Source organism: Hippoglossus hippoglossus, chromosome 20 (assembly GCF_009819705.1).
Source record: "Hippoglossus hippoglossus isolate fHipHip1 chromosome 20, fHipHip1.pri, whole genome shotgun sequence".
NCBI classification, from domain to species: Eukaryota; Metazoa; Chordata; class Actinopteri; order Pleuronectiformes; family Pleuronectidae; genus Hippoglossus; species Hippoglossus hippoglossus.
Window position 1 is genome coordinate 6,459,469 of NC_047170.1, and position 26,244 is coordinate 6,485,712.

Below are 26,244 nucleotides of genomic sequence, written 5' to 3' on the forward strand. Positions count from 1 at the left end.
ATGAAAGAGAGATGCCACACTGTGACAAGTTCGGAACCAACCATCAGGTGCCCTAAGGTGAATGTCACCTTGATGCTGACGATAGAGACAGGATGGAAATTACAGTGAATCATTCCAGCAGTTATATGCCCCTTCATGCTGATTGAAAAGCCAAAGGATGCCTCTCAAGTCATCACAAATGCCTTCCTTTCTCCATCATCCTCAGGAAGAGGCTTTTTTATTATGTATGTCCATGTTGTTGTTAGCCCCAGGAGAATTATGGGTGCTACTTTGCAACGCCTGCTGGTTCTTAAGAGGTTTTTTTTTTTTTAACCATGAAATTAATAATGTGGTAACACAACCTGTCATGCCTTAAATGGAGTAATGCGATCTCTTCTGCCTTCTACAACCAAGGAGAGTATGACCTGAATAAGTTGCTTTGAATAACAGGGGGGCATGTGTAGCTACTTTATTCCAGTGCTACCAAAGGTGAAAAGCTCTGAGGCTTATTTCCATAGTAATACGATTTGTTTAAGGTGTTGGGACCAGACTTTATAAAAGCAGCAAGAGAGCTAAGTTCTTTTGGACTTACCTTCTTTTGATGTATTAATGACAGTGGTGGTGATGATAATGATGATGGTGATGGTGATGATGATTTATTCCAACACAGCTCCATTTGTAATGCCACATCTGATGAGACACAAAGATATGACCATGTGACTTAACATTAAAATCACAATTCATCTTATTTCATGTGTATTTGGTTTTTGTTTCAAAGCCATATTTACTTCTGCCAAGTAGAATATGTTTGTTTGTTGGCATATCATGAAAAAAACTTCTGGATGGATTATCACAAAACTTGGTGGAAGGATGCAGTATGAGTCAAGGAAGTACCCATACTATTTTGGGTCAGATCCAAATAAGGGGGGTGGATCCAGAATACATTTTTTCACTTTCTTTAACATTGTGAGACAGGGTGTTTTTTCACATTTTTATTGATTTGTCAAAGAATAATTCATGGATCTTGATGAAAAATCTATATTAGTGAGACAAATATCTATGTGTGTGTGCACTTTGGGGCAGATCCAAATAATTGGCGGAGTTATGCACTCTACTATTATTCTGGTTAATTTGAGGACAAGAGCTTGTTGCATGTTAGAACCATACAGTATATCTGTGCTTTGATGGTAACAGCCTGACTTCGCTGATATGGTGGAGGTCAGAGACAGTGTTGTTGACTCAGTTATTACTTATACTTTTCATTTTCAGTTTATGTCTCACACAGCTATACCCAAGCATTAAATTAATTAGTGCAGCCTCTGTGTAACTTATTCTACTCTCAACTAACTCAGTAAACTACCTCCACAGTTCATAATTCACTCTTACAAACACCAGTTAAATTTAAGAAATTACCCATAGTTCATAGGGTGTTATTAGAAATGGGAATACATGGATATGTATGTCACATTCTGCTGCGTGCCTTTCCAAGCAGCAGAATGTCTATTCTAGACCATGCATATATTATTAACAAAAACCAGGCAAACAAAAAAGAATGATCAACATGTTAGTAACGTTTCATCACTGCAAAAGATCAGATATTAATTTTACCAGCCAAGACCATTTTAATGAAATGTATAGTTTTTTTTTTATTTTAATGAAAATGCACAGATATTCTATGGTTTAGTTTTATAAAAAATACAAATGTTCTTCTTCCACAGAGACTTACATAACAGCAATATTTTACAGGCCCATCTTTAAAAGACTGCATACAACATCTTATAATCAGCTAACTTTACATGGTAGCAAATGCCTTTGAGGTTTAAATACTTTTAAATAGGCTTTAAATAGACAAAAATGCAAAACAGATCTGCAACGAAAACACATCTATACTACAGGAAATCACTGCAGATAAAATGTGAACATGCAAAAGCCATCAAGAGTCTTTGGCTGACAGACCCCACACAGTAAATAAGGCATACCAGTCCGAGCAGCAGCAATGAAGAAGTGTGTTTTCCAGAAAGGTATCAAGTCATTGGTGTCCATGCTCAATTCAGCCAAGAATCCAGAGCCACAAATTAGAAAAGTTCAAGTAACGACGATACCATAGACCAGTTTGACAAAAGAAAATATGGTTATTTGGGGAAACATGGAGATCCTTGTATCACGCACGGTGGTGTTTTGGCTATAAAGCAATGTCTATGAGTCATCATCAGTTTTTATGACATGAAAGAGGGTGACATTAAATATAACCTGGTGTCCGTTATTCCAGGCGTACAGTGCTCTCTCTCTGGGGTTGTAGTCAAGCATGGAGATATGAAAGTACTGGTTGTGGAAGGGAATGTCTATGTACTCGTACGATGAAGTCTTGGTAGAGTAAGCGTAGTAAACCTTCGCTCCTGACAGGTGGGAGTTGGTGATATACAGTGTCCCACAGATCATGAATGACTCACCCGCGTTCCTTTTGGAGTACTCCGTGTTCCAAGTCTTCAGGACATGCAGGGTGTCAGGGTCGATCTGAGAGACCACGACATTTCCCGCGTTCTGATTGGTCGCGTACACGACCCACATTCCCAGTTCGTCCGCCATGACATCAATGTCGGAGTACCCGCCCCACGTGTATGGGTACATGTTGTGGAAGCCGGCGAACTCCAGAGCTCGCTGGGCCAGCACGCTGCCCGTCTCGAAGCTGTACTTGACAATAATGTTGCTCTGGTACTTGTTGTAGTAAAGCGATCCGTTGTACACAATGTGATTGGTTCCCTCCCATTTAAATGGAAGACTGTAGGTTCGAGAAACGACGCCCGCTACAAAGTCGTCCATTGTCTTAAACTCGCGCACGATCTTGCTGTTGGTGAAACTGTCCATGTACCAAATCTGCAGCAGAGAGGATAAAAAGAACAAAGCTCCTATGTGATACTTGCCAAAACTAATCTTACAGTCACCAAAAATTATCAAACAGGACAATGACTCTTTACAAAAAGCCATCAAATGATAACGGCCCTATCTTCAGCTATTGTGATATTCTGCCTCCTCTGTAAACACAACGTAGACATTGTGCACAGTGCACAGCCGCTGCTTTTTAATAACTCACCCTGTTGTTTCTGGTCGATGCTAGAGGATCAGTCATCCATGCCCCAAACCGGGTTCCAGATGTCTTCATTGTAACAGGTCCAGTGATTTTCATTAATTTCCCACATGCTGTTGATAAAGAAATGCAGCGATAAGATGTGCTGTGGTGGTTTTTGTCTCTAACTAGATTTCTCAAGCCAATTTCATGCATGTGCCACCAGAGAGTCTGTCCTCTGTGCATACTAACATAGGTCTGGAAGCAAGCAGCTTTATTTAACTTGAAGCAAAATGGTGCCACTGCTGCTTGTGGCAGAACTCAGCTTTCCTATATGTAAATCCCATAAGCCTTGACTCAGGCCTCGTCCACTCTGCTGTGGATATTTTTTTAACAAATGTTTTCACCTGTTTTCAAAACAAAGATATAAAAATGTCTCAAAATGACAACTAACACTCAAACAAGCATGCTGGGCCAGTGGGTGAGGATAAAGTCTACATAAACAATCGAACAAATACCAGAGAAGAACATTGTGAGGATTCTCAATGATCTTATATTCTCTTGTCAACCGCTATGTATCCACCATTGTTGTTGTTTCTGGCGCATGCTTACGACACAAACAGCCGGCATGTGCAAAGTAAACGGTGACGTCATCACTCTGTTTAAAAATGTACACACGGATAATTAGAAAAGCTGCAATTTGGAAATCTCTGTTTAAGTGAATTTCATTTGCTTGTGGAGGAGGAGCCCATATGCAGAGCAAAAAGTTTTCTTTTCCAAAATATCTGCATTTCGTATGGACAGGGTCTTAAAAATGGAACGAGCTCCATATGTGTACTGACCAAAGTCTCGATTAATGAGAAGACATTTTGGTGAACTGCCACAGATTTGGTTCCAGCTGATGAAATGTTCATTAGTCTTTAATTACAGTCAAATAAAAATGTGGTCCAGCAGCAGTGTTTATAAATCTGTGTAAAACAGTCGCCTGAATTATACAAAATACACCAGACTTTCCATCTTTAGTGTTCATAAAGTTTAGAAATCTTTTTCTAGGGGTTTTTCTTCACCGTGTCTTCGCTGTGTGATTATTTATCCCCTTTTTCTGTGGGAAACTCACATGATGAATAACCTAAGGACACCTGGTGTGATTAAAAAATGTTTAAAGCAACAAACAGCCTCCTTTTAGGTGATGAGGTAAAGCCTGTTACTTTCAGCAGCTTTCTTTTCCTTAAGATTCAGGCACGTTGTCCTGTTTGAACAGCGAAAGGTTGTCAATGCACCAAATGCAGTCCACGAGAACAGAGACTTTTCTTCACCTGCTCAAGGTGAAGTAAGGTGAAAAAATACTTCTATTAAACATTTATTTTGCAGTGCGATGTTAAGGCAATACAACAAAGAAAAGCATTAGGATTTGAAGGGGCACCTGGATGGTGCCTCTGAATTCACAAAGACGTCTTTGTACGCACATGCTTCAAAGGAAGGAACTGTCAAGATCTACAATACAATACTTTTTATTTACATTTCCCCTATGGTTATTTTTCTCTGCGGCTGAAAAACAACAGTATATCATGGATAAAAAAATACTGTTACTATGACAACAATATGACTGTGACAATTCATGATATCACGTAAATATTGTGGCCTATTGCAATAATAAGAGTGTGACATAATGCACCTTGATTAATAGAAATACTAGAATATATCAGTTAACTCAGATAACAGTAAAATCAATTGTCACTTATGTTAATAGCTGCCTGTGTTGTTCACTATACTCACTTAGTTTGCCCATGCAGCTGCGGAGCCTGTTGTCCAATCGCAGGACTCGCTGATAGAGCTCGTCATAGTCATAGGCCCCTAGCTCCTCCTGGATGGCTGTCAGCACCGCCGACAGGTTCCTGATCTCCTCCTTGAACTGGGTGATGAGCGCAGCATCCATCTTGTACTGCTCCAGCACGGGGATCAAAGGCTTCAGCTCGTCCATCTTGTCCTTAAGCTCCTGCCAAGCGGCGATGACAGCGGCAGAGATGGAAAACAGAGAGAGGTGAACAAAAAGCAGAGAGTTGTGGTGGTACACTGTCATACAATGATACACTGTTAATGCAATATTCAGATTTGTTGGTGGTTAACCATGGCTTTGATTGCCCCTGCCATGCTAATGTGTCTCCCTGCTCAGTTCTTTTTGTCAGTTCATTGTCAATCATTTTGCCACACCAGTATGGGGCACAAATTGTAAAGTGGCACATGCTGAAAGTTAAAAGCAGTGTTAGGGTTAAATTGCAGCAAAACACCACAGGGCTATCAAGACACTTTGGCTTCACTTTTGGGGAGAAGTCATGCCATCCATCATATGCAGTCTATGATTTAATCCTTCATCATCGACTCAAGCAACTATAAAATGGTATTTATTGAATTTAACTTCAGAGTTGTTCTCTAACTTTATTAATGGAACGTTTGCCCATGGTGCATTTACGTATGTATTTTCTGTATTTTTCATTTCTCAACAATACTCAATAAGAAAATAAATAATAATATATATACCAAACATCATTCAGATTCTGGTGCTGAAATAAGTAGAAACTAAATAGAAAAGGTCCACTGAGCATTCGACTAAAGCAGGCTGTGATAAACCATTGCTGTACAATACCTGAAAGTTCCTGGCTATGATGGATTTCCTGTCGTCCTCAATCTGTCTGAACTTGGTCCTCAGGCCCTTCATCTGGTTCTCCATCTTCATGACATATTGGAAATCCCTCTGAGTCCGCAGGTTCAGCACCTCAATGGACTGAGACATATTCTGCACCTAGAATGAAACAAGCCGTGATTAAAAAAAAAAAATGTGACGCACAAATTGGATGTTTAATAGTTAAGCCTGCATGTGAGTAGATGATGCCTTCCCTTTCTCTGCTTCCTTTCACTGCAGCTAATTGAAAGGCTCTTTGATGGCTTCTCCCTGGTGAACCTGTGTGTGTGTGTGTGTGTGTGTGTGTGTGTGTGTGTGTGTGTGTGTGTGTGTGTGTGTGTGTGTGTGTGTGTGTGTGTGTGTGTGTGTGTGTGTGTGTGTGTGTGTGTGTGTGTGTGTGTGTGTGTGTGTGTGTGTGTATTTGCTTGAATGTGCAGTAGGCTATTGTTGAAAAAGAACAAACATGACAAATCCTTGCAGTAGTGTACCTATGTTAAATGTTCGTGTTAAAACAACTAGCACTAGAGTGAATTTGACACTTGAAAAGAAGAATGAAGCTTTGTTTTTCTTTGTTCCCATATTTAAAAGGAGTGTGTGTGCTTATATGTGGAAGTGCTGCAAAATCCACTTTACCTTCTCTAGTAGCTGGCGGAGCTGTCTGCTCTTGGCATCTCTGGAGCACAGGTTCTGTTCTGGTGCCACCACTGTGCAGATACAGCGCCCGTCAGCATCTTGGGCAGAGCTGTACACCTGCCAGCCCTCCTTTGGGCCGATAGTCTGCAAGTACAATCAAACACACAATTAGGTTGGACCTATGTATGACTTTCTATGTCATTGATTTCATATTAATGTGATACTGGTGCTCTTTTGGAGGCTGTGAAACTCAAGTAATTTTAAGCATAGCAGCACAGACACGCTGGTTCAAGTTCTTCCTTTGCAGACTCCATCAGTGGTTTGCAGATACACACACTGCATTCAATTATCATAGTTTCAAGGTTAATGCTATAGTACAATAATAACTTTATTTTTTTGGTAAAATGTCCAGGTCTGATTTATAAAATTACTACTACAGAAACCTATGCATAGACAAAGGTGTGCCCCATGGTTCAGTATTGGGTCCACATTGTATTTTAGTAACAGTTCAGCTACCAATCATACAGTAAATGTATCTGTGATGCATATAATGATGTGGTTATTAAAACCATGTTAAATTGCCCATGTTTTTTATGTCTGATGATTATAAGATGAACACAGATAAACACAGAGTTTCTCACTGTGGCTAAACACACTAATTAGTCTTATCCTCAGATGAATATTTTAGCTACTGCTTTACCCTTATTACAAACATTTAGGCACCTGGATTTCTGGCAAGTTCTCTCTCAAAGCACATCGGGAATACACTTGACAAAAAGCTGCAGGGAAAACTTGCTGTAACAAACTGAAAGAAGACTTTTTTTGGAAAACATTACGAGGAGTCAAGCCAAGCTCAGCTCTGGATTGTGGGCATAATTCATAAAGAAGTGGCTGCCTCCATTCTAAAACACCTGGAGGCCGCCTGCCCCTCTACTTGAATTGTAACAGGCAGCCATTGCACGTCTCATTGAAAATAGCCCTCTCACTACCTCGAGAGGCCGAGGTTATTTTTGATCTCAGGATTGGCTCATACACCATGAACATCTATCTTGTCATCTTTAGACATAAAACACCTAAGGCTCCAGATACTACCTGACTTTTATTAAATATAAGTATGAAACACTGCATGGCCTTAAAAACTGGATCAGGTTACTACAATTAGCTGGACATGCAAATATGTGCAGTGTTAGAGCAGACACACACACACACATATACAAATGGGAATACACATATATGGAAATACATATATGGACAGTCAAAGAAGGAGACACCACCATACAGACTTTTATATTTATATGCTATGCATCTTTATGCAGCCTGTACACACTACAGTGTGCTACAATGAATCCAAAGCTTTCCAGGCAGGACACTGCTAAACTGTGATTCAACCATCACTGGTCAGGGAAGCGGGATTAGTTAGTTACACTGAGGGTGGGTGGATTATTTTTGCATGGATTAGAGTACCTCTCATATATACTGTCCTTTTTTAAATTATATATTTTAACATAACTTTACCAAATTTAATTTCATAATAGTCTTAAAAGGCTGTATTGGAACAATGTGGAGTTTACATGTTCTCCCCGTGTTTGCATTGGTTATGTCCGGGTACTCTGGCTTCCTCCACAGTCGAATGCAGATTAGGGTTTGGTTAATTGGAGATTCTAAATTGAACATAGGTGTGAATGGCTCTTTGTCTCTGTTTGTTGGTCCTGTGATACACCGACAACCTGTCAGGTGTACCCCTCCTCTCGCCAAACATCAGCTGGGATTGGCCCCAGCCCCCCCGTGAGAACTGTGGTTCTCTTTAAATGATATTCAGGTTCTGTCCAGTCAGAATCAATGTTCTCCCTTACCACAGACTGTGCTTCAAACCAAGTCTTGTGAGTGTTTTAAAACTTTGAAAACTAAAGAAGTGAACTTTGAGTAACTTTATGTGACTTCAAGTGCTTTTGCTCAATTATTCATAGGACATGTGGCCACGCACTTTTCCCAGCAACAGAGAGATTTGACTGACACTTCAATCAAGCAAAAAGAGACAAACAAGCTCTGGGACGCTTTGTATTCATATAAATATTTATGTACTTTGCCACTGCAGCACTCTGCTGGTAAACCTTGTCATCCACTGTAGTAATCCGAGTGGCGTATCAGAAGGATAGTAGGTAAATGTAAAGGAGGGAAGAGTTAATGAACAGACAGCTGAGTTGAGGAGGTTGTGATGTGGATACAGTAAACAGAAGCTGATAAAAGAAGAAACAAGAGGAGAGGACAAAGAAAAAGAAAGACGATGTGACTGAAAGGGAGACGGAGCTATGAGCGTCGGCATGCAGGCAGATATATCACTGCAGAGAAGTACAGAGACAGCACATATAACTACAAGCAGCATGTACTAGAGAAAAAGCATTAGCAGTAAAGTCCATCTCAGTTATATTAATATACTTTTTTATTTTTAAATGATATCTTTAATTATTCTGCACTTCTGTAAAGGCCTCTCTTTAAGTGCAATTTTAACGTCTTCTGAAAGTATTTTTATGCAATTCAATGCCATTGTAAAGCACTTCGAATTGCTTTGTGTCTGAATATTGCTTTATGAATAAAATGTCCTCGCCTTATTAATGCACAAAAACACAACCAGTTCTATACAAGCACTGGCAGCCATGATCTGATCTGATTAATGTAAAGACTGGTTCATACCTTTTCCTGTTTTAGCCTTGTACGTAAACTGCTGTAGTGTTTAACTGATCTCGTACAGAGTATTTTGTTTGTAAATCTGTGTTTGTTGATGAGGTGAGGACTTATTTTTCAATTCATTCTATCTATGTTAGATAGAAGAACGATCGGGCTCCAAGGCTACAATGGTTTCACAGAGCTGCGCGCCAACGTCTGGTCATTAATCATCCCCACAAAACAGCATCTAGCAGCTCAAAGCTCTCCCCAGCCACCCAGCAGGGTTCTGCTCTCTGCACACGCATCACACACACACACACACACACACACACACACACACACACACACACACACACACACACACACACACGCTTGAGTGGTTACATACAGTACACACAAACACAAACCAGTTGCCAAGATGCTCATTCTTGATCTCCCAGTCTCTCTTTGCCAAGGTTTGACTCATGGCTTTTTGAGGGCTAATATACAGCACTCATCAATATTTCGTTGGAGTGAAGTTGCCAACAAGCAATTTTTTGGAGCCACTGCTCAATATGTTTACAGTCAAAACCAGAAAGAGCAGCAAAACGTTTCATCACAGACGGGACCCTGTGGTGCTGAGGCTGCGTTTTCTTCATGCTTCACATGAATGAAACAAAATAACTGCCCAATCAGCACTGAGATGCGTTACCACAGCTGATAGTGGATAGTAGTAGAAGTATCCCTTTGCTTTACAGTCACTCCATTCAAAAATGTGCTACAACCACAATCAAACGCCATGTTGTCGCGATTTAATATTATATATATATATATATATATTTTATTGTGGTGGTTGATAATCGGCAGAAGAAGGCAGTAGTGAAAGATGTTGTCCATCCTAAGCGACAGCAACATCAAGAAGGAGGGACATGAGAAGCTTGAAAAATAAGTATGAGTACTTGGGGCTATAACCCCCAAACTGAGCAGGTTCCAGAAACAACATCTGAGATCTCTGTCCATAAGAGCTCAGTCCTAAGAACAGCTACTGCACAGAACCCTCAGGCTCTGAGGTCTCTATAGAAGAGCCGAGCTTGAGAGAGGAAACACAAGACCAGCCACATGTGGCCAGTGGGGAACGTATATAATATATCTGTATAAATTTGCACCCCCAGCTCTTACTTCACTTGCTTTTTAGGAAGAAGTACTCAGATGGCTGCACAACAAAGCAAAGACTTGCCAGATAAAGTTTAGGGCAGTTTAAAAAGTGAGCCCTGCAATATCAAAACTCACCTCCTGGGGAGTTTTACAAAGTTTCTTCTACAACAAAGTAAACAAAAAGGCCTTTCACCCTCCTGTAACAAACTGAGACGGATACATAGGCTCTATCTTATATTGTAAATGAAACATGTACTACTCTGTCCTCTTTCTATCTCCAATAGGGTTTCTCAAATGTTTCATCCCCCGCCCGACCCCAAAACAAATGATGTCAGAGGCGTGTGACCCCCATTATCTCTGGAGGTGGTTGACACACACAAAGGATATTGACTTGAGGTAGTTTATAAAAAAACATCCATATTGCAGTGTTTCTTGTCTCTCTGCTACTGACACACACCCTCTGCCCCCCCCCCATTCATTTCCAATCTGTCCGTGGATTCAAGCAGAAGTTAAAGCGGGTCACAACAATCCAGAGCAGCATCCTGCCACCTTCCAATACTAAGAAAATAGATCTGAGTGTCTGAGCAGAGAGCAGAGTGAGACAGATGAGCACACACACACCCACTGAGGCAGGAGAGAAGCCCTTCACTGCAGATCGTCACACATGCTGATTGCCCTTTTAAGTTCAGTGTTGCAGAAGAAGCAACAGATGCGTGTCGAGGAACACATAAAAGACTTACATTCATGAGGTCATTATAAAGAGCGGATTAGAGAGTAGTTTAGAGAAATTTTAAATCACCGGGAAAAATTAATGCTTTTAGTTCTATCTAGACTAGGTGCACTTCAGCCTCTTGTGAGATAATGGAGTAATAAATAAGCACTGACCAAAGTTGTGATGGTTGTTCATGTTCCCAATATCGAACACAGTTATCTACAATTGGCCATTAATGGAAAACACTATTATATAATCTAGAAACTCGACTATGACATAACTCACAGACTTGGAACAGTCCAGAGGCCACCAATAATGTATGATCCTGACTTTGTTACATTTATTGCAGCACAAGGTCAGTGTGAGGAGCGGACCAGAATGGCCTTTAAAACTGGTAGGAGGCAGATTCAGAAACAGTTTCCAGGTAACAAAAGTGAGTTTATTATGCAAAAGTGGTTTTATGTGACATGTGCAAAATACAAATATGAACAAACAAAATAACAAACAAAAAAAAAACTTGACTCACACTAAATTAAATATGATTAACATTGTGCAGACATGAAGACCCTCTCAAAGCAGTCCTCTCCCTGCAGGAGCCTGATGGGAGGAGTTTGGTGGTCAGGTAGATTCACCTCACCTGGTCTGGCTGCGGTTATGAGCTGGTCTCCCTCTCCCCCATGGCTTCCACAGCATTTGGTTTCTATTGTGATTGGATTTCATTTAAACGTCCTTTTCATTTCTTGAAATAAACTTATTTTAGTTTAAAATCATGTGTGGCCTTCCCTACTTTGTCCAGCCTTGAGCCAGTTTGTGAAACATGCCTGAGTGACATTTACAGTAATGTACATTATGACTGGGCCAATGAGAAACAACCAGATGACAGGAAGTCATTGAGGTGGTATTAACACAATCTGACCTGAAATGCTCATTTTTCTTATCTTGTCTCCAGGCAAAGGTTTGTTTGGTGTCGTCCATCTGCAAAACTAGTTCTTTAAAAGCCTCACTTCCACACTGTTTAGTTTTCAGGAGATAATAGATTTTAAGGCATTCAAAAGTGGGATATAGAAATGTGTCTGGTTACAGTAAGGATATGGTTCGTAATGGTACTCATGTATAGATGTGTACTTTTTTTCATATAGGTTGGCTATAGTGGTCTATTCTCTATAGCCTTGATACTAATGTATTTTTTTTTTTTAATTCCCTGCAAATAAGATTTAAGACTCGGGTTACATCTGTATATACATAAAGAGACGTTAATATGTTTTGTACTATTCTCTAGAGCCCTCAATGTGTTTTATAAATCGTAAGAATATACTTTCAGTGGAAATTACAGAACTACTTATGTAGTTTGTATATCTCCAAGACTGTATTACGATTGGATGTGTAGGTCGTAGATTGGATTGATATGGTACAAGATGTTGAGTTTCCCATTTCTTCTGTGGCCCTTAAAATAATGGGTCAATATTGGTATAATACACTTAATACTGAGCTAATAAATGATGGCAGGGAGAATTAGCTGGTGTCCTCGGTTCAAAACCACGTCCTTCGCCCTCGTCAAGGACGGTTGAAGAGGATGGAGGGGTTGTTGGTTGGGGGTGTATTAGAAGGCATACAATTGGTTCCTGTTAAAAGGTTTGGTCTTTTCTTTCATTTTTGTTTCCAGTTTTAGATAATTCAGTGAGATTCATTCTGAGGATGTTCTGGGTAGTTTTTTACTAAACTTGAATAACATGTCTGTAAAATCCCAGCACTTATGACTCGATAGAGGATTTTTCTTCTCTCAAACTAGTTGGTGTCTGGCATAGGAAATGATTCTATTAAGTGCTAATGGGATCTGTTTTATGCACTGCCAGGATTCACCATTCTCCTTCCTGCTGTTTGTCGCCTTGGTCTTTTGATCTAATTTATTTTGCCAGCCTCATAATGTCTGATTCCATTAGCTACACTGCAGCAGTATGAGTCTGGCAGTATAAGCAACTCCCTGGAGGGAAACAACAGGTGAGAAGCTGGAGTTTAGAAAATAAATAAATAAAAATAAAAAATAGTTAGAAATCAATATTTTATATATAAGGCCTAGATGAATAGCGCGAAAGACAGTCAACACCCTCAACAGCATCATCTGGAGCTGCAGCGAGAAAGGCCACGAATGAGCAGCTACCACGTGTTCCTGTTCTTGTCCAGAACATTTTTACCGTCCACGCAGACAGTCAGACTTATAGTTTCAGCTGCACTTGTTGCATCGCTGCAGTTCTTTCTCTCACAGGATAACTTATCTTTCTCTCTTTACTCTGTGTACCTGTCACTCGGAATCTGTTGGACGTGAGAGTGACCTTTGGAACGTGCATGTGCACCCTGTTACCACCATAGATTGAAATCATCTATAGGAAATGCTGAGCTTTATTGCAGCACTGCATGGAAGTAACTCTCAAAAGTCACACCTCGTTTCACTACCTGTCCATTACATAATACTGCATCAGAACTGGCAATTAAGTCTATTTCACCATGCTGTAGCCAGTGTTTAGAATCTGCTCTGTGCTCTGTTTGTTTACATTGAACATTTTCAGAAACGCTTAAATGTGTTAAGAATTAGTCCTGTATCTGTGTCAATCTGCTCTTTATCCTGGATCTGCAGGTCAAAATTGAATTTTGCGATGTTATGTGAAAAAAAGCCTTTTAGAAAGCAAATCCAAGTGCCAGTGGTGCCAATGAAGCTAAATCTGATATCACAATAATACCTCCGCACTGCCTGCCACTGACAAAGACCTAAACAGATGCTATCTATCCAGTAATCTATCAACCTGTCCAAACAAAAAGCCACCAGGGTATTGGAGGCAAGTGAAGTGGAATGCGCATGTCAGTACTGTAACTGATGATCATACGGCTTAAATGAGTTAACATTTTAGCTGTAATGGCAGAGGAAGATGAACTCGCATGTGCAGCCAGCTCTGCAACCAGACTGATGCAGACGTCTAGGACAACAATGACAAATGGTAACACCCCATAACTCAGCAGCAGCAATCCGGGCAGCACTAATCCTGACACCGAGAAGGTCCCAGACAAAGATTCTGAGGCTAGAGAGAGGGGAGGTAGAAAAAGAGAGGGCCATCTTTTCTCTCAGATGTGACTGTGATGAAAGACTTGCAGGGAGATTAATTTCCAAGAGGCGTGCCACCTTCCTGCCTTTTTTGACCCCGGCGAAGAAAAGATTGAATAGATAATTGCACAGGAGCTCGGCACGTCCTGCCCCAGACTGTCTCTGAATGAGCTCCGGCATTATCTTGTTCACACCCTTGTGCTTCTTCTCTGGGGTGTGTGCTCAGATGGGCCTCGACTACACAACCCGTCAGTCACAGGCATCATGGAGGATGATAATGAAACAGTCATCGAACATTATCGGTGGAGTAAAGCCAGTGGACAGCTCTGCAGGCCACATAGTGGATGGACATGCATACACAGGCAGAATACTAAGCAGCTGTGACAGTGTTTATACTGAAGATAAATCCAGGTTCAGCCATGTCTAAAGCTTCACTGATTATATTTACCACTAATGCTCGTTGTCAACAATCTATGTTTCAAGCAAATTGCAGAAACATTTGTGACATTTCATGACATCCCTCTGTCAACCCTGATAACGTGGATCCACACAACATTCAAAACAATGTCCAGCTAGACAAACTAGTGCCTAGTGTCTGTTCTGCACCTGCCTGTTTGGAATGGGCTGTTTGCTTGGCCTGTGGTGATACTGGTTGCAGCTTTCTATCCGAAGCCACGGCTCAGTTGTCTTTGTTGTTGTCGCGAAATGCACTGTTGTGTTCATCGCTATTACATGTCAGCTTGTGTCAACATTTTCAAAGGCTTGTTTGGCAAGCAACCCAATTTTCAGTACCAAATAAAAGCTCTGGAATTCAGCTCGATATAAAGCAACCACAAAATGTATGTTGTGCTTTTACGTTGAAGACAACTTGCTGAAGACAGACAGAGATATGTGGAATTATTAGATAGATTATATCATGTGTCCATCTTACAGGGTCTATCAAGCATGACGAAGCCAATTTGTTCAACATGAACTAGCAGCAGCTCAGATCAGGAGGAGGTGCCGAAGAAGGATGCAGTGTCAGGAGCGTGTCAATGGTTTGGCTCTGCACAGTCAGATGTTTCTCAAAGCAAAGTTATCTGTACACTTTGATGGATGACGGCCGACACTGCAACAAATCTCTTCAACTAACGTAAAAGGAAGCATCTGAAGGTAGAAATTGAGTTTACTAAAATATTTGAAGAGAGATCACAATTCCGAACATGAATCATGATTGTATTAAAAAGGACTTTTGCGAGAATCGCCCACCACTGTATTTGTGTATATGGGGTAAATCGGTGTAACCAAAAATAAAACACAATATTACAACATATGAATGTATTTTATAAAAATGTAACCACCTTCATTTTAAGCTTTACTCCTTTGGCATACATTTAACCAGAGGAGGCCCTGTACTTTTAATCTATACTTATTATCGTAATTAGTTGAGCAGCCTACTGGGATGAGCACCCTTCTTTAATCGATGCTCACAAATCTGTGCATCAACGTGCACATGTCCTCTTTTCAGGGTATGTGATTTTAAATTAGGAGCATGATCATTAGTACTGCATAAGAAACTCAAATGTATAAAAAGGACACTGCTGCCACATTAACGTCACAGGATCCACAGACATGGACGAGGTCACGTGTTACAAACTGCTGCAGCAGGTGCAGTTCTCCTGATTATTTCTTGCTCTTTAGTAACCTTTGAATTTTGTCCTTTTAATTATGCTCAGCAGTGTTGTCAGCATGCTCTGATATTAAAGCTGCAGCAACGAGAACCCACTGCTGAGACTAAAGGAAGAAAAATTTGATTATGCATAACTTGTGTTGGCTCTGGTTCAGTTTTCACCTCTGCAACAATTGCAATTATAAGATCTACTTGGATAAAAGTTATACTATCTGAACGCAGCTCTAAAGTCTAAGATACGGTCACATTAAAATGCTCAGTGCATTCCAGGAGCTCCTTTGAAGTTACATTGAAATGTATTTGCTGTAACTTTATACTTTTTCTTCAGTTAATGACTTCTCTCAGATCACCTTCAAATACCAGCAAGATAAATGGGTATGGGCTGTAAATATACAGAACTTAGTTGGTAGTAGTTTGTGGACGATGGCTTTCCAGGAAAACTACAGCTCACAGTTTGCTAATCCCCTCCCCTGAACACGAGATGGTCCTATCATAGCTTAGCAAAAGTAAGCGACCACAGCAGGTCAAGTTTTAGATTTTGCCACATGAAGCACAGAGCTGAACTATGAACTGGTGGATGACTGCAGTATAGGTCATAAATCCTACCTTCTCCATGTTAGTGAGTGGTACATGGACCAATCAAAAAAATCAAAGTGCACGTCAAATAACATTTTCTCAAAGATGGTTTGTGCGATTTTTGGTCTGTTTGTTCAAGAGCTTGTTTTCCCTGAAAGTTTGGTTTTAATTAGTTATTTGATGCTATAAAAATGGGGTGAAATGTCATGATTGACAACTTAGACTTAAACTGCGCACGCTCTGTCTCCATGTGTGCAAGATGACGTTGTTCGTTACATAACATTCAAGGTTTATTTAATTAAATTGAATGGATAGCCGGAGGAAGTGAGCATCACTGCAGTACAGTACTGAGGGCTGTCAGCAGCACATGATTCAAGTAAGTACAGACGTCCACTTTAATGATCAGTATTATCACAGACAGTAAGGCAACTGCACGTCTCTTCACTGATTCACCTGCACTGTTTGTGTTGACAACACATCAGCCAGTTATCTGCAGACAGCTGTTAGCTGCTGTTTGTTCCGCAGCAGGGACAAACGGCATACTGACTTTTTTCAGGCGCTGTCCATTGTCAGGTCACCACCCTGAGTCCCAACGTTCCTGTAAACCGCCGCGAATACACAGCCTGGATCTATAATGAGGCTTCTCAAGGAGCAGCTATCATCTACTTTAAAAATAATTATTTTATTTCTATAACAGTAAAATAACTTGCATTATACATTTTGCACATCATGTAGCTCTAAATTACTCACTACAGACGTGCTGTATGCAGATGTGTTTACGGAGAAAAGGCAAAAAAGCAAACTTCCATCTTGGGATTTTATGAATAGATATCGACTAATTGAAGTAAGAATCACTAGTCATGAGCAAAACCATGTTCTTCCAGCTATGTTTCATGTGTTATTCATTTTGAGAATGTGCCAGGCTCCATTTTGTACCTCTCCCCTTTTTTGTTGTTTTTCTTGAAGTGACTTTTCCCTGTCAGACAGATGACATGAAATTCTGGCAGTGAATTCTTTGTGTGTTTGGTAAAAAAAAAAATGGATAAAATGTGGTTGTTTTGAAGGTTTAATAATTGTATTCTTTATTTCGCAGAAAGGAAATTGCCAGATTGAGTGGTGGAATGACATCCAAATAGTTTTATCTTTACAACCAGAATTTTTGCCTACAGACTTCAAAGGTCAATGCAGAATCAACAGGTTGTTTTGGGGCATTAACATCAGACCTTAAGGCAACCAGCAGAGACGTCCAAATGTCACCTTAAACAATCCTATAATAAAAAATATGTTAATATCTTATAATTTACTTCACATTAACACTAGCCTCACTTGTCTTTTCTTTCTTTAGGTCCTCTGACAGATATATTGTTTAAATACAAAAGGAACGTTGCTGATTAATTTGTTTGTTGTGCTTATTTTTCTGTGGCAGTTGGTGAAAACCCCTTAGATCTCTGTGGGTCACCTAGAAAGATTTACAAAATGATCTTGCTAATTCTGCTAGCCGAACTGGGTAAACTGTTGCCACCTATGAATGAAACACCAGTTTTGGTCTGTCTCCATCTATAATCATTCGGAGCCCGAGTATTGGGGAGTTGAGTCATAGCATCAAAGTCCTGCGGATACGCCCCCTGACCGATCACAAGTCAATCTCAGCTGTCAATCATGATGTCTCACCCCGTTTTATGGCAAATATCTAATTAAAACCAAAGTTATTGGAAAAGACAACACTGGAACAAACTAGCTAAAATATAAGTTAACATGGAGTGGGTGGGACTAATGACCTATACTGCAACTAGCCACCAGGGGTTATTCCAGATGTTTTGCCTCCACTTTTTGCATTTGTCAGTGAAGCAGTAAAGTAAATTAGCATTTTGTGGTGTACCTTATCTTAAATCAAATGTTTAACTTCAAGGGAACTCATATCAAACTCTAATTAAACTCCACTCTACCTACTTCATCATCCGTCTCAGCCTGCCATTTAAAGCTACTTTATAAGCAATATTGCATTTTATCTTCGCTATAAGATCTTAACAAGCATATAGGTTGTAATGATCTCCCAGGTTGATTGAGTACAGTATCAATTTATTGAGACCACAATGTCTACCATCCCTCTCAGGACCAGCCTTTCAGCTCTCATCCACTGATATGTGTCTGCTGTGAACGCCTGGGCTGTAATTACAGTAATCATAAGGGAAACCGAGAGAGAGAGAGGGCCCTAACTATGCCCCTGGTAGTTTTAACATCATGTCTCTACTCCTGTAATTATGCTTATTAACTGAGCTGCATTCACCCAGAGGAGGAAAAAGAGCTGGAAAGTCATTTTAAAGTCATGATAATCATATGTAAAAAGGACAGCAATTTCAAGCATTTCATCATTATACATAGTAATATTAGTGCTTATTTTAATGAATATCTTTTTGGAGCAAAATGTGCAGAAATGGGCAAAATGGCTCAAAGTGAAAGCAGAAAATTGTGCCGAGGTGACTGGGGGTTATCTGTCACAGTCAGTTCGTAGACATCTTATTACTCGTGAACAGGATGAATTCCCTTCTCTGACAAAAGTAAGCTGGACTCAAAAATTGTGCCCACATACAACTGACACGTCCCAGACCACCAACTCCAAGAAAGTGACAGAAAACTCATCAAGCAGGCTCAAACAGTCAAGAAGGACGGCGCAAATATTCACCCTGCTGCTGCTGTCGCTGGTGGTGGTGGTGGTGGTGGTCTGAGTGAACACATGTCACCGTCACTGGAATTCCTGTCTTTATTTCCACTCCATCAGCTCTGATCAAACGTCTCACTGCTTCACACATGAAACACGCAGCATCTCGGCTGTAATGACTTTGCCGGCCGTCCCGTTGGCACGTTTGCTTTGTTTGGCTTGACACATAGTTAGAGGGTGTCATCTTTCATTAAGCCCCTGCTGATGTGAAGAATGAAACCTCCAGAATGTTTTTCTTTTTATTTAATCGCTAAATATTGTGTGTAGGTGTGTGCCCGCAGCATCTCTCATCTTTTAATACGGCATCTGTGCCAAGGCAGATTTCCCCACCAAGCCTAAGTGTGCCGTCCACATAAATGCTAATGCAGCGCTGAAACGGATGATAAACAGTAACTTCAAAGAATGCCTTTTGGTGTTCTCATATGATTAATGATCAACAGAATGCCATTTAAGCGAGAGCAAGTAACATCTCATCTGCAGGTCCTCTGCAGCTGTGCTCACATTTCTAACCATGTTATGATCAAAGTGATCAAAGTCCAATTATTTGACCTGAGACCTCTCTTTCTTTGAAAACTGTACCTCAGTGAATTGGTAGAGCTGCCGCATGCAGCACAAGTGGATTGGACTGCGGGTGTGAGTGCATGTGGGCGTGTGTATGCGTGCCTGCCACCTACTCACATTACAACACAGAGGCCAAGTGCCCACACAAGAGCTCCATCCCACTGGTGCTACAGCCGAATCCCCAAGATTAAACTATCCATAAACATTAACAATATATACAAACTTGTTGCCCTTGGTGAAGAGCGTGCATGTTATTTGTTGTTGAGCCAAAAAGACTCATACATATTACGAGGAATCAAGGTTTATGGTAGGTTTGCTATTTTTCATTTTATTTTATATCCTGCCTTTGAAGATTTATGATGGCATTTTATTACCAAAGTAAAAATAATCAATGAATACAGGAAGTATTTATTTGGTGTCTTTATTTATAACGTAATTTATTGCTGAGTGCATGTTTTTATTAGAGGCACTTTGTGTTACATTGTGTTTGCATGAAAAGTGCTATACAAACAAAGTGATTGATTGACTGACTGATTGATGGACTATAAGAAAAGGCAAAAGGCACCTCTTTGCTGTTGGTGTTGGATTCTACAAATGTAAACTGGTTGTTTTAGCACAGCTGAAATAGTTTAAGTCACTCTTTAAAGCTACGGTTGGTAATCCTGGAGAAGCTAGCAAAAGCAAGGTACACTTTGAAAATATGCAACCGATTTATCCCACCCCCTCCCATTGGCCCTCTCGTAGAAGTTAAGCCTGAACCTGCTCTGTCTGACAACTGCCGACAGAAACACCAGCTTTTTTCTTTCTTTCTTCAGACGACTTTATTTATTGATGGCTATTGGGATGTGAGCAGGATTTCAACAAATAAGATTACCAACCCTACCTTTAAGTCCAGGCTTAAAATGAGCAAACTCATCTCCCTGGAGATACTGTAGTCCTAGATGTGGAGATGCACTGATTTAACATAATAATATAACCTAACCCTAATGATATCCAACAGAAAGCAAATAAATGAATACAAGTTTTAACTTGTTAAATACCGACATTACCAGATCATATAAGAGTTATAATAGATATGTAAAATAACTGTGATTCAACCTAAAATTGAGCCTTAGCTTAAAACTAGACAAAGACGTGCCTATAGAATTTTAAGTGGCAACGCTGTGACATCAGCCTCCTGAAGTCTATTAAGTCTCTCCTTCAATCGATATGTCCTCCAGGTGTAGAATATAATGTGTCATCATAAAACACAAATTCCAGTCATCATTGAGGTTATGATGAGTGTAACAGAGTGCCGTCAGCAAACCACTGTGTAATTACTAGGCTGGCACCGACCATAAGGGAAAACTACACTATGCAAATATGTAATTTTTTTCAGAAAGGCTCACTAGGGATCAGTTGAGGTATCTGCCAAACGCGAATCATGCCACCCTGTCGATGGAGGGAAATCCTTACCATTAGCCCTCAGTTTAACCACTTTATTCAGATTGATGATAGATTGTGTCAATGGTGCTAAACTGAGTGGGAGGGGGGAGGCAGCAATAAAGCATAAACTTAAATGCCAAGAGGCAGCGGCTGCTTCCCTTTACCGGAATGAGCAAAGCCTTGTGTACAAGGCCTGACAGCCAGTGAGTGACAGCTTAATAATTTCCAGCTTAGTGTAATACCATGAAAGGTTTGCCTTTCCAGATAATTTTTAAACACTGAAGCAGAAAAAGACCTTTGGGGGCCGAGCTACCACTTTGCATGCAGCCCTCATCCGAGCAATATCTCAAATTCCTCAATGGCCGCGTCCGCATTCATTGACATAATTGCAAACAGATGAAAGACAGAAAGTGAACAGAGCAATAGTCATCAGAGGTATAACACTGCGGGATCACATTTATAAAACATAACTGAAAAGACACAGACAGGAGATCCAGAGCTCTATAATGATGAAAACATGTCAACTATAGGGTTGATTGTGTTCACCGATGAATTGATTGATCCATTTCTATACCAATCAGACAAATAAGAAAATCATCTGAAATAATTTATCCATCCATTATCTATACAGATCCCAGGTGGCAGGATACACTCTGGACAGGTTACCAGTCCATCCCAGGGCAACATACAGAGACAACCATTCACACTCACATTCACACCTAAAATCATTTTACAGTCTGCAAGTCTCTGGACTGTGGGATTAAGCTGGGGTACTCGCAGAAAACCCACACAAACACAGGGAGAACATGCAAACTACACACAGAAGCATGAAGCTTCTTGCTGTGAGGCCACCGTGCGAATTACTGCACCACCGTGCTACGCATCTGACATTATGTGAAACAGACAAAGCAGCAAATCCTCCCGTTTAAGGAGCTGTTAACAGGAGAGACTTCATACTTCTATCTGCCATTAGTTCACCTTCTGCACATGAACAAATTGATCAATTATCTGATTGTTTTGCGGCTATGACTGGATCAATGACCTCACCCCTAGGAATGAAGCACTGTGTGCTGTTGAGCAGGGCTGGACAACATGGTCATATAATGACAAATAATAGCTTTAAATTTAAAGACTGATTTTCTTTTTTTTTGCTTCTGTGTGAAGGTTGTGGGTTTAAACTATCCTTTATGACAAGGAGCAAAACATTTTACAAATCTGAGGTAGGTCAGTTTTGATTCATCCCTCCTCACTGTGCAAAATGCATAACCAATGTATCACTAGGCTAGAAACTGTATATTGAACCTTTGTTACATTACTATTGGTTAAACTTATAATGTTATTGATTTATCTGCACTTTCATGTAAGTGCATGTGATTTTGTCCGGTTTATATTCTTTACTCACGTGTCACTACTGTCTGTGTCGATGTCCGTGTTATTTTTCATATTGAGATGAGCTTATTTCCATGCTGTACATAAAGGGATTCCACCAACTTGGTTGAGTGGTCACTAATAAATTATTTTTAGGGTTAGGCTTCTTATTGTCCAACACCACCGATGAGCAAACTCTCCCCTTTATGATCATACTATACACACTCACTTCTAAACCTGCATGTAAAAGGATGGACAGCTTTTATATCCTCCTCTATAAGCTGCTGCAAAGCCACAGACTCGTGTGCATTGAAGTTTCAGCACTAGAGAGCGGACAGCTCCACCACCAGAGACCCACTGATTTATCCATGAATTATGAGACCGTGAGCCCAGTTGTCAGCTTCACTCGCCGCTGGTCCATCCTCCGCTCAGTGCAAAGCTACAAGTCAATGCACATTCAAGTCCATGTCCCCTCAAATCTGCTTGAAGTTTAAGCACAAAGGCAAAACCTGCAGATGTAAAATGCAGAAATGGGGGGGGGGGGTGAAGAGGTTATATCACCGCTCACGCTCAACATATTTTCATCCATCACAAATGGAAGCCTCTTTGAGACAGAAATGCCTTCGTGGCTGTATGTAATTGCATTCAATATAACCAGTTTACTTGGGAAAGAAAATAGATGAATAAAAAAAAAGGGGATTTGTCACAACAATACAGCATAACCCTGCATTTGCTGCATTATAATTAAGGCAGAAAACATCTATGGATGCTGGATCCATGTTATTATAATTGTTGGACTGATGCAGGACCAAACAGTTGCGAAACTGCATTGAAAATGTTGATGAAAATGTTGATGAAAATGATGTTTTAGCTTAGAGGAAAAGCATACTCTTAAATCTAGTTGCTAGAAGTGCATTATAAAAAGTCAGACGTTTTCAGGATTGCTGCTTTTTGAAGGGATACTGGTTATTATTCCAAGTTTAAATTAATAGTTGAGTGTAAGAGGTAGATGAATTAAGCCTACCCCGATTTGTAGTGTTTCCTGTGGGCGTGTAAATTCCCTTGAATCTATTTTAATTCACTTCCCTTATCTCTGCGGGTAAATTAGACAACATTAAATTGAGGGGCTTTTGAGTGAAGTTCGGCACTAAAGCCTATTTGCATGAGGAACTATACGTCCTCAGCTGAAGCCCGGGCTGAAAGCAAACAAGAGGCAATAAAACAGAAAACCAAACTCACCATGGAGGGATATAATCCGAAGACTGTGAGGAAGAGGACGGGGTACAGGACGCTCAACAGGAGCCGCATGCTGACGGGCTCCGGCCACTTCTCTCCGAAGCGCAGTCCTTCAAAAATAACATACACACACAGCTCCTTATTCTCCTTTATAGTTCAACCTCAGCGCGTCGAACCGCAGAGAGAGTCCTCAGGCGGCGGGCACAGCGACCACACGTTCTCCGGCATCACACCCAGCGCTGCCCGGTGCTCCGACTGACTGACTGACGGACTGACTGAGGGCAGAGCCGGGGAGGAAAAGTTTGGAGAGAGGTGGAGAAAAAATATTCAAATCATCCAGATCCAGCACACTGCAGGGGAGGGTCACATGACTGATCTATCTATCTATCCATCTATCTGTCTGTCTGTCTATCAATCTATCCGTCTTTCAGTCTATCTGTCCGTCTATCAGTCTATCAGTCTATCTATCTATCTATCCATCTATCCATCCATCCATCTATCTATCTGTCTATCTATCTTTCTGACTACTCATCCATCAATCTATCTTTCCATCTATCTGTCTACCTGTCTGTCTGTCTGTCTGTCACTCTATAACTCTATCCATTCATCTCTATATCAATATGAAACATTTTGGTGACCTTCACATTCACCTTCTGAATTTAACCATCCAAGAAATCCTGTTGATATCAGTACCAACACCTCTATTCAGTGAAGACTACAACCAGAACTAGTGTGTTTTCACTTTATCCTTTTAATCAGTTTTACATGTTAGATGTTTTACACAACTTAACATCTAGAATAAAATGTGTCACCATTTAAAAGATGTAATATGCTTTGATGAGATGATGCTTTAATTCAAACTGTTTCTTCATACTCCAATAAATGACAGACTGTGGGGAAATGCACAACAAACAAAGCTATAAGAATTTTAAATAAAACATCCAATCCAGTCTCTGTAAATCTAAAAGCGGGAAAAGTTTAAAGTCTTGGTGGATATCAAATTTATGTTTAAAACTTTGACTACCCAGCCTTGTCCAGCCGCATTTCATATGAGGTGAAGTCGACATCAATTTAGAGGAATTTATGTTCAAGAAACAAATCGGTGACGACAAATACGTCTGTGGACTTATTACGTGCAGCAAACCGTCTAACAGCTTTAGGTTTCGCGGTAGAGACAATTTCAAGGTGTGTAAGCCTATAGTGTTTTATATTACAAATACTAAGTCAGTTGTACTTTTCCAATCCACAGAACAGTCTCTGGGCAAATCATGTCAAGACTGCCTGGGTGATGTAACCAGTTTCTGATGCCAACGGGAATGGTGTGTCTTTCTGCGTAATGACCTTTATCCAGGTATCATTTTTAGATCTTGACAAGGAGTTGAGCTGTTGTTAAAACGATGTACAACAATCTGGTACACACTTGGCAGTGATGTCAATGGAACATGATGCTTAATGACTGAAACTGGAACACTGCTTTCTTTTCAATGAGTTACATAAAAAGACTCGTATTTACTATGACTTTACTCCTCTGTCTGAAATGATGATGGTGAGAAGCTGTTATTAATGTATCATTAGCCAATTAATGTTTGTGCCTTGTGAACTTCAAAGATTTTTTAATATTAAAGTCACTTTAACCCAGTCCTTTCTACAGTACCTTTGATATTTTTGATGCTTTAATTTAGTTATTGTGAACTGCATTTGCAGAAATAAACTTTCATAAACCAGTATATATATATATCTGTATACTGGTTTAGTACTGGTATATGTTTGAATAAATCCAAACAGCGCTAGTTGCTCTCAGACAGTGGGCAGCAGTGACAACTGCCCCAAAACACTGCCTCTAAACAGTGTGGCATCAAAAGCAGCTGACTTTACACATCAGTGGCAGTTTCTGTTGAAAACAGTAGTGCCTCTACGAGCTACCGCTGCCACGATTTGAGTTTGTCCTAACGCCAGTAATAAATAGATCTGTGTAACGGCTGCACTGGTTCAGTTGATCCAAAAAACAGGACAGATTGAGTCTTGTAGCCAGAAGCAAATCAACATCTTCGTTATTTAATCTTCAGTGTCCTAGGAAACATGGTGAGTAGGAAAACACTCTTTAAATCATGTGATCAAAAATATCTGGAGTTTAGTTTAGCTCAGTTCAAGGAGCAGCTACAGCTTTAATACAGGAAGTGAACATGGCGACGCTCCGAGTGACTAAAGTAGCAGAATGTGTGTTTTTCTGTGCAGCCAAATCCAATACAATTAATGTAAATGACGAGCATGTCTTCAAGTTTAAAAAAACTAAATGCCTCCATGCTGCTGTGTGTCCATGCAGAGTTATCTGTTCAGTGGGTAAATAATGAATGTACAGAATCTGTCAGGTGATTTTGAATACAGGGCTGCAACAACTAAAAGATTTAATCGATTATAAAAATAAAAATAAAAATAATCAATTAGTCTGGTCTCATATAATACACATCACGCACTGTGGCAAGGTGGGGGCAGTAAACCAGCCAATCCTGTGCCTTGTTTCGCTCGCATGACGACGTTGTCTCCTCTCTGGAGCAAATGTTTGAAAAATGTCAGAGAGGAATGCAGCTAATGATACAGCGGAGGCAAGTCCTTAAAAGTGTGAGAACAATTCTTCAAAGAAAATAAATAAATGCACATGGTTGAATCATATTTCTCTTCTTTCCGCAGCGTGAGTGTATCTCCGTGCATGTTGGTCAGGCCGCTGTCCAG

The 26,244-nt window shown here is 40.3% G+C and overlaps 1 protein-coding gene across 1 annotated transcript; it reads right to left on the reverse strand.

Annotated features, from left to right (window-relative positions):
* Nucleotides 1-1,551: 1,551 nt before the first annotated feature.
* olfm3a (olfactomedin 3a) lies at nucleotides 1,552-23,856 on the reverse strand. The gene is made up of 6 exons (XM_034572627.1): nucleotides 23,518-23,856; nucleotides 6,357-6,500; nucleotides 5,688-5,843; nucleotides 4,820-5,039; nucleotides 3,071-3,177; nucleotides 1,552-2,853 (listed from the first exon to the last, which is right to left on the reverse strand). The coding sequence occupies exons 1-6, from the start codon at nucleotides 23,584-23,586 to the stop codon at nucleotides 2,176-2,178; spliced, it is 1,374 nt and encodes a 457-aa protein (XP_034428518.1). The 5' UTR covers nucleotides 23,587-23,856; the 3' UTR covers nucleotides 1,552-2,175.
* Nucleotides 23,857-26,244: the final 2,388 nt, after the last annotated feature.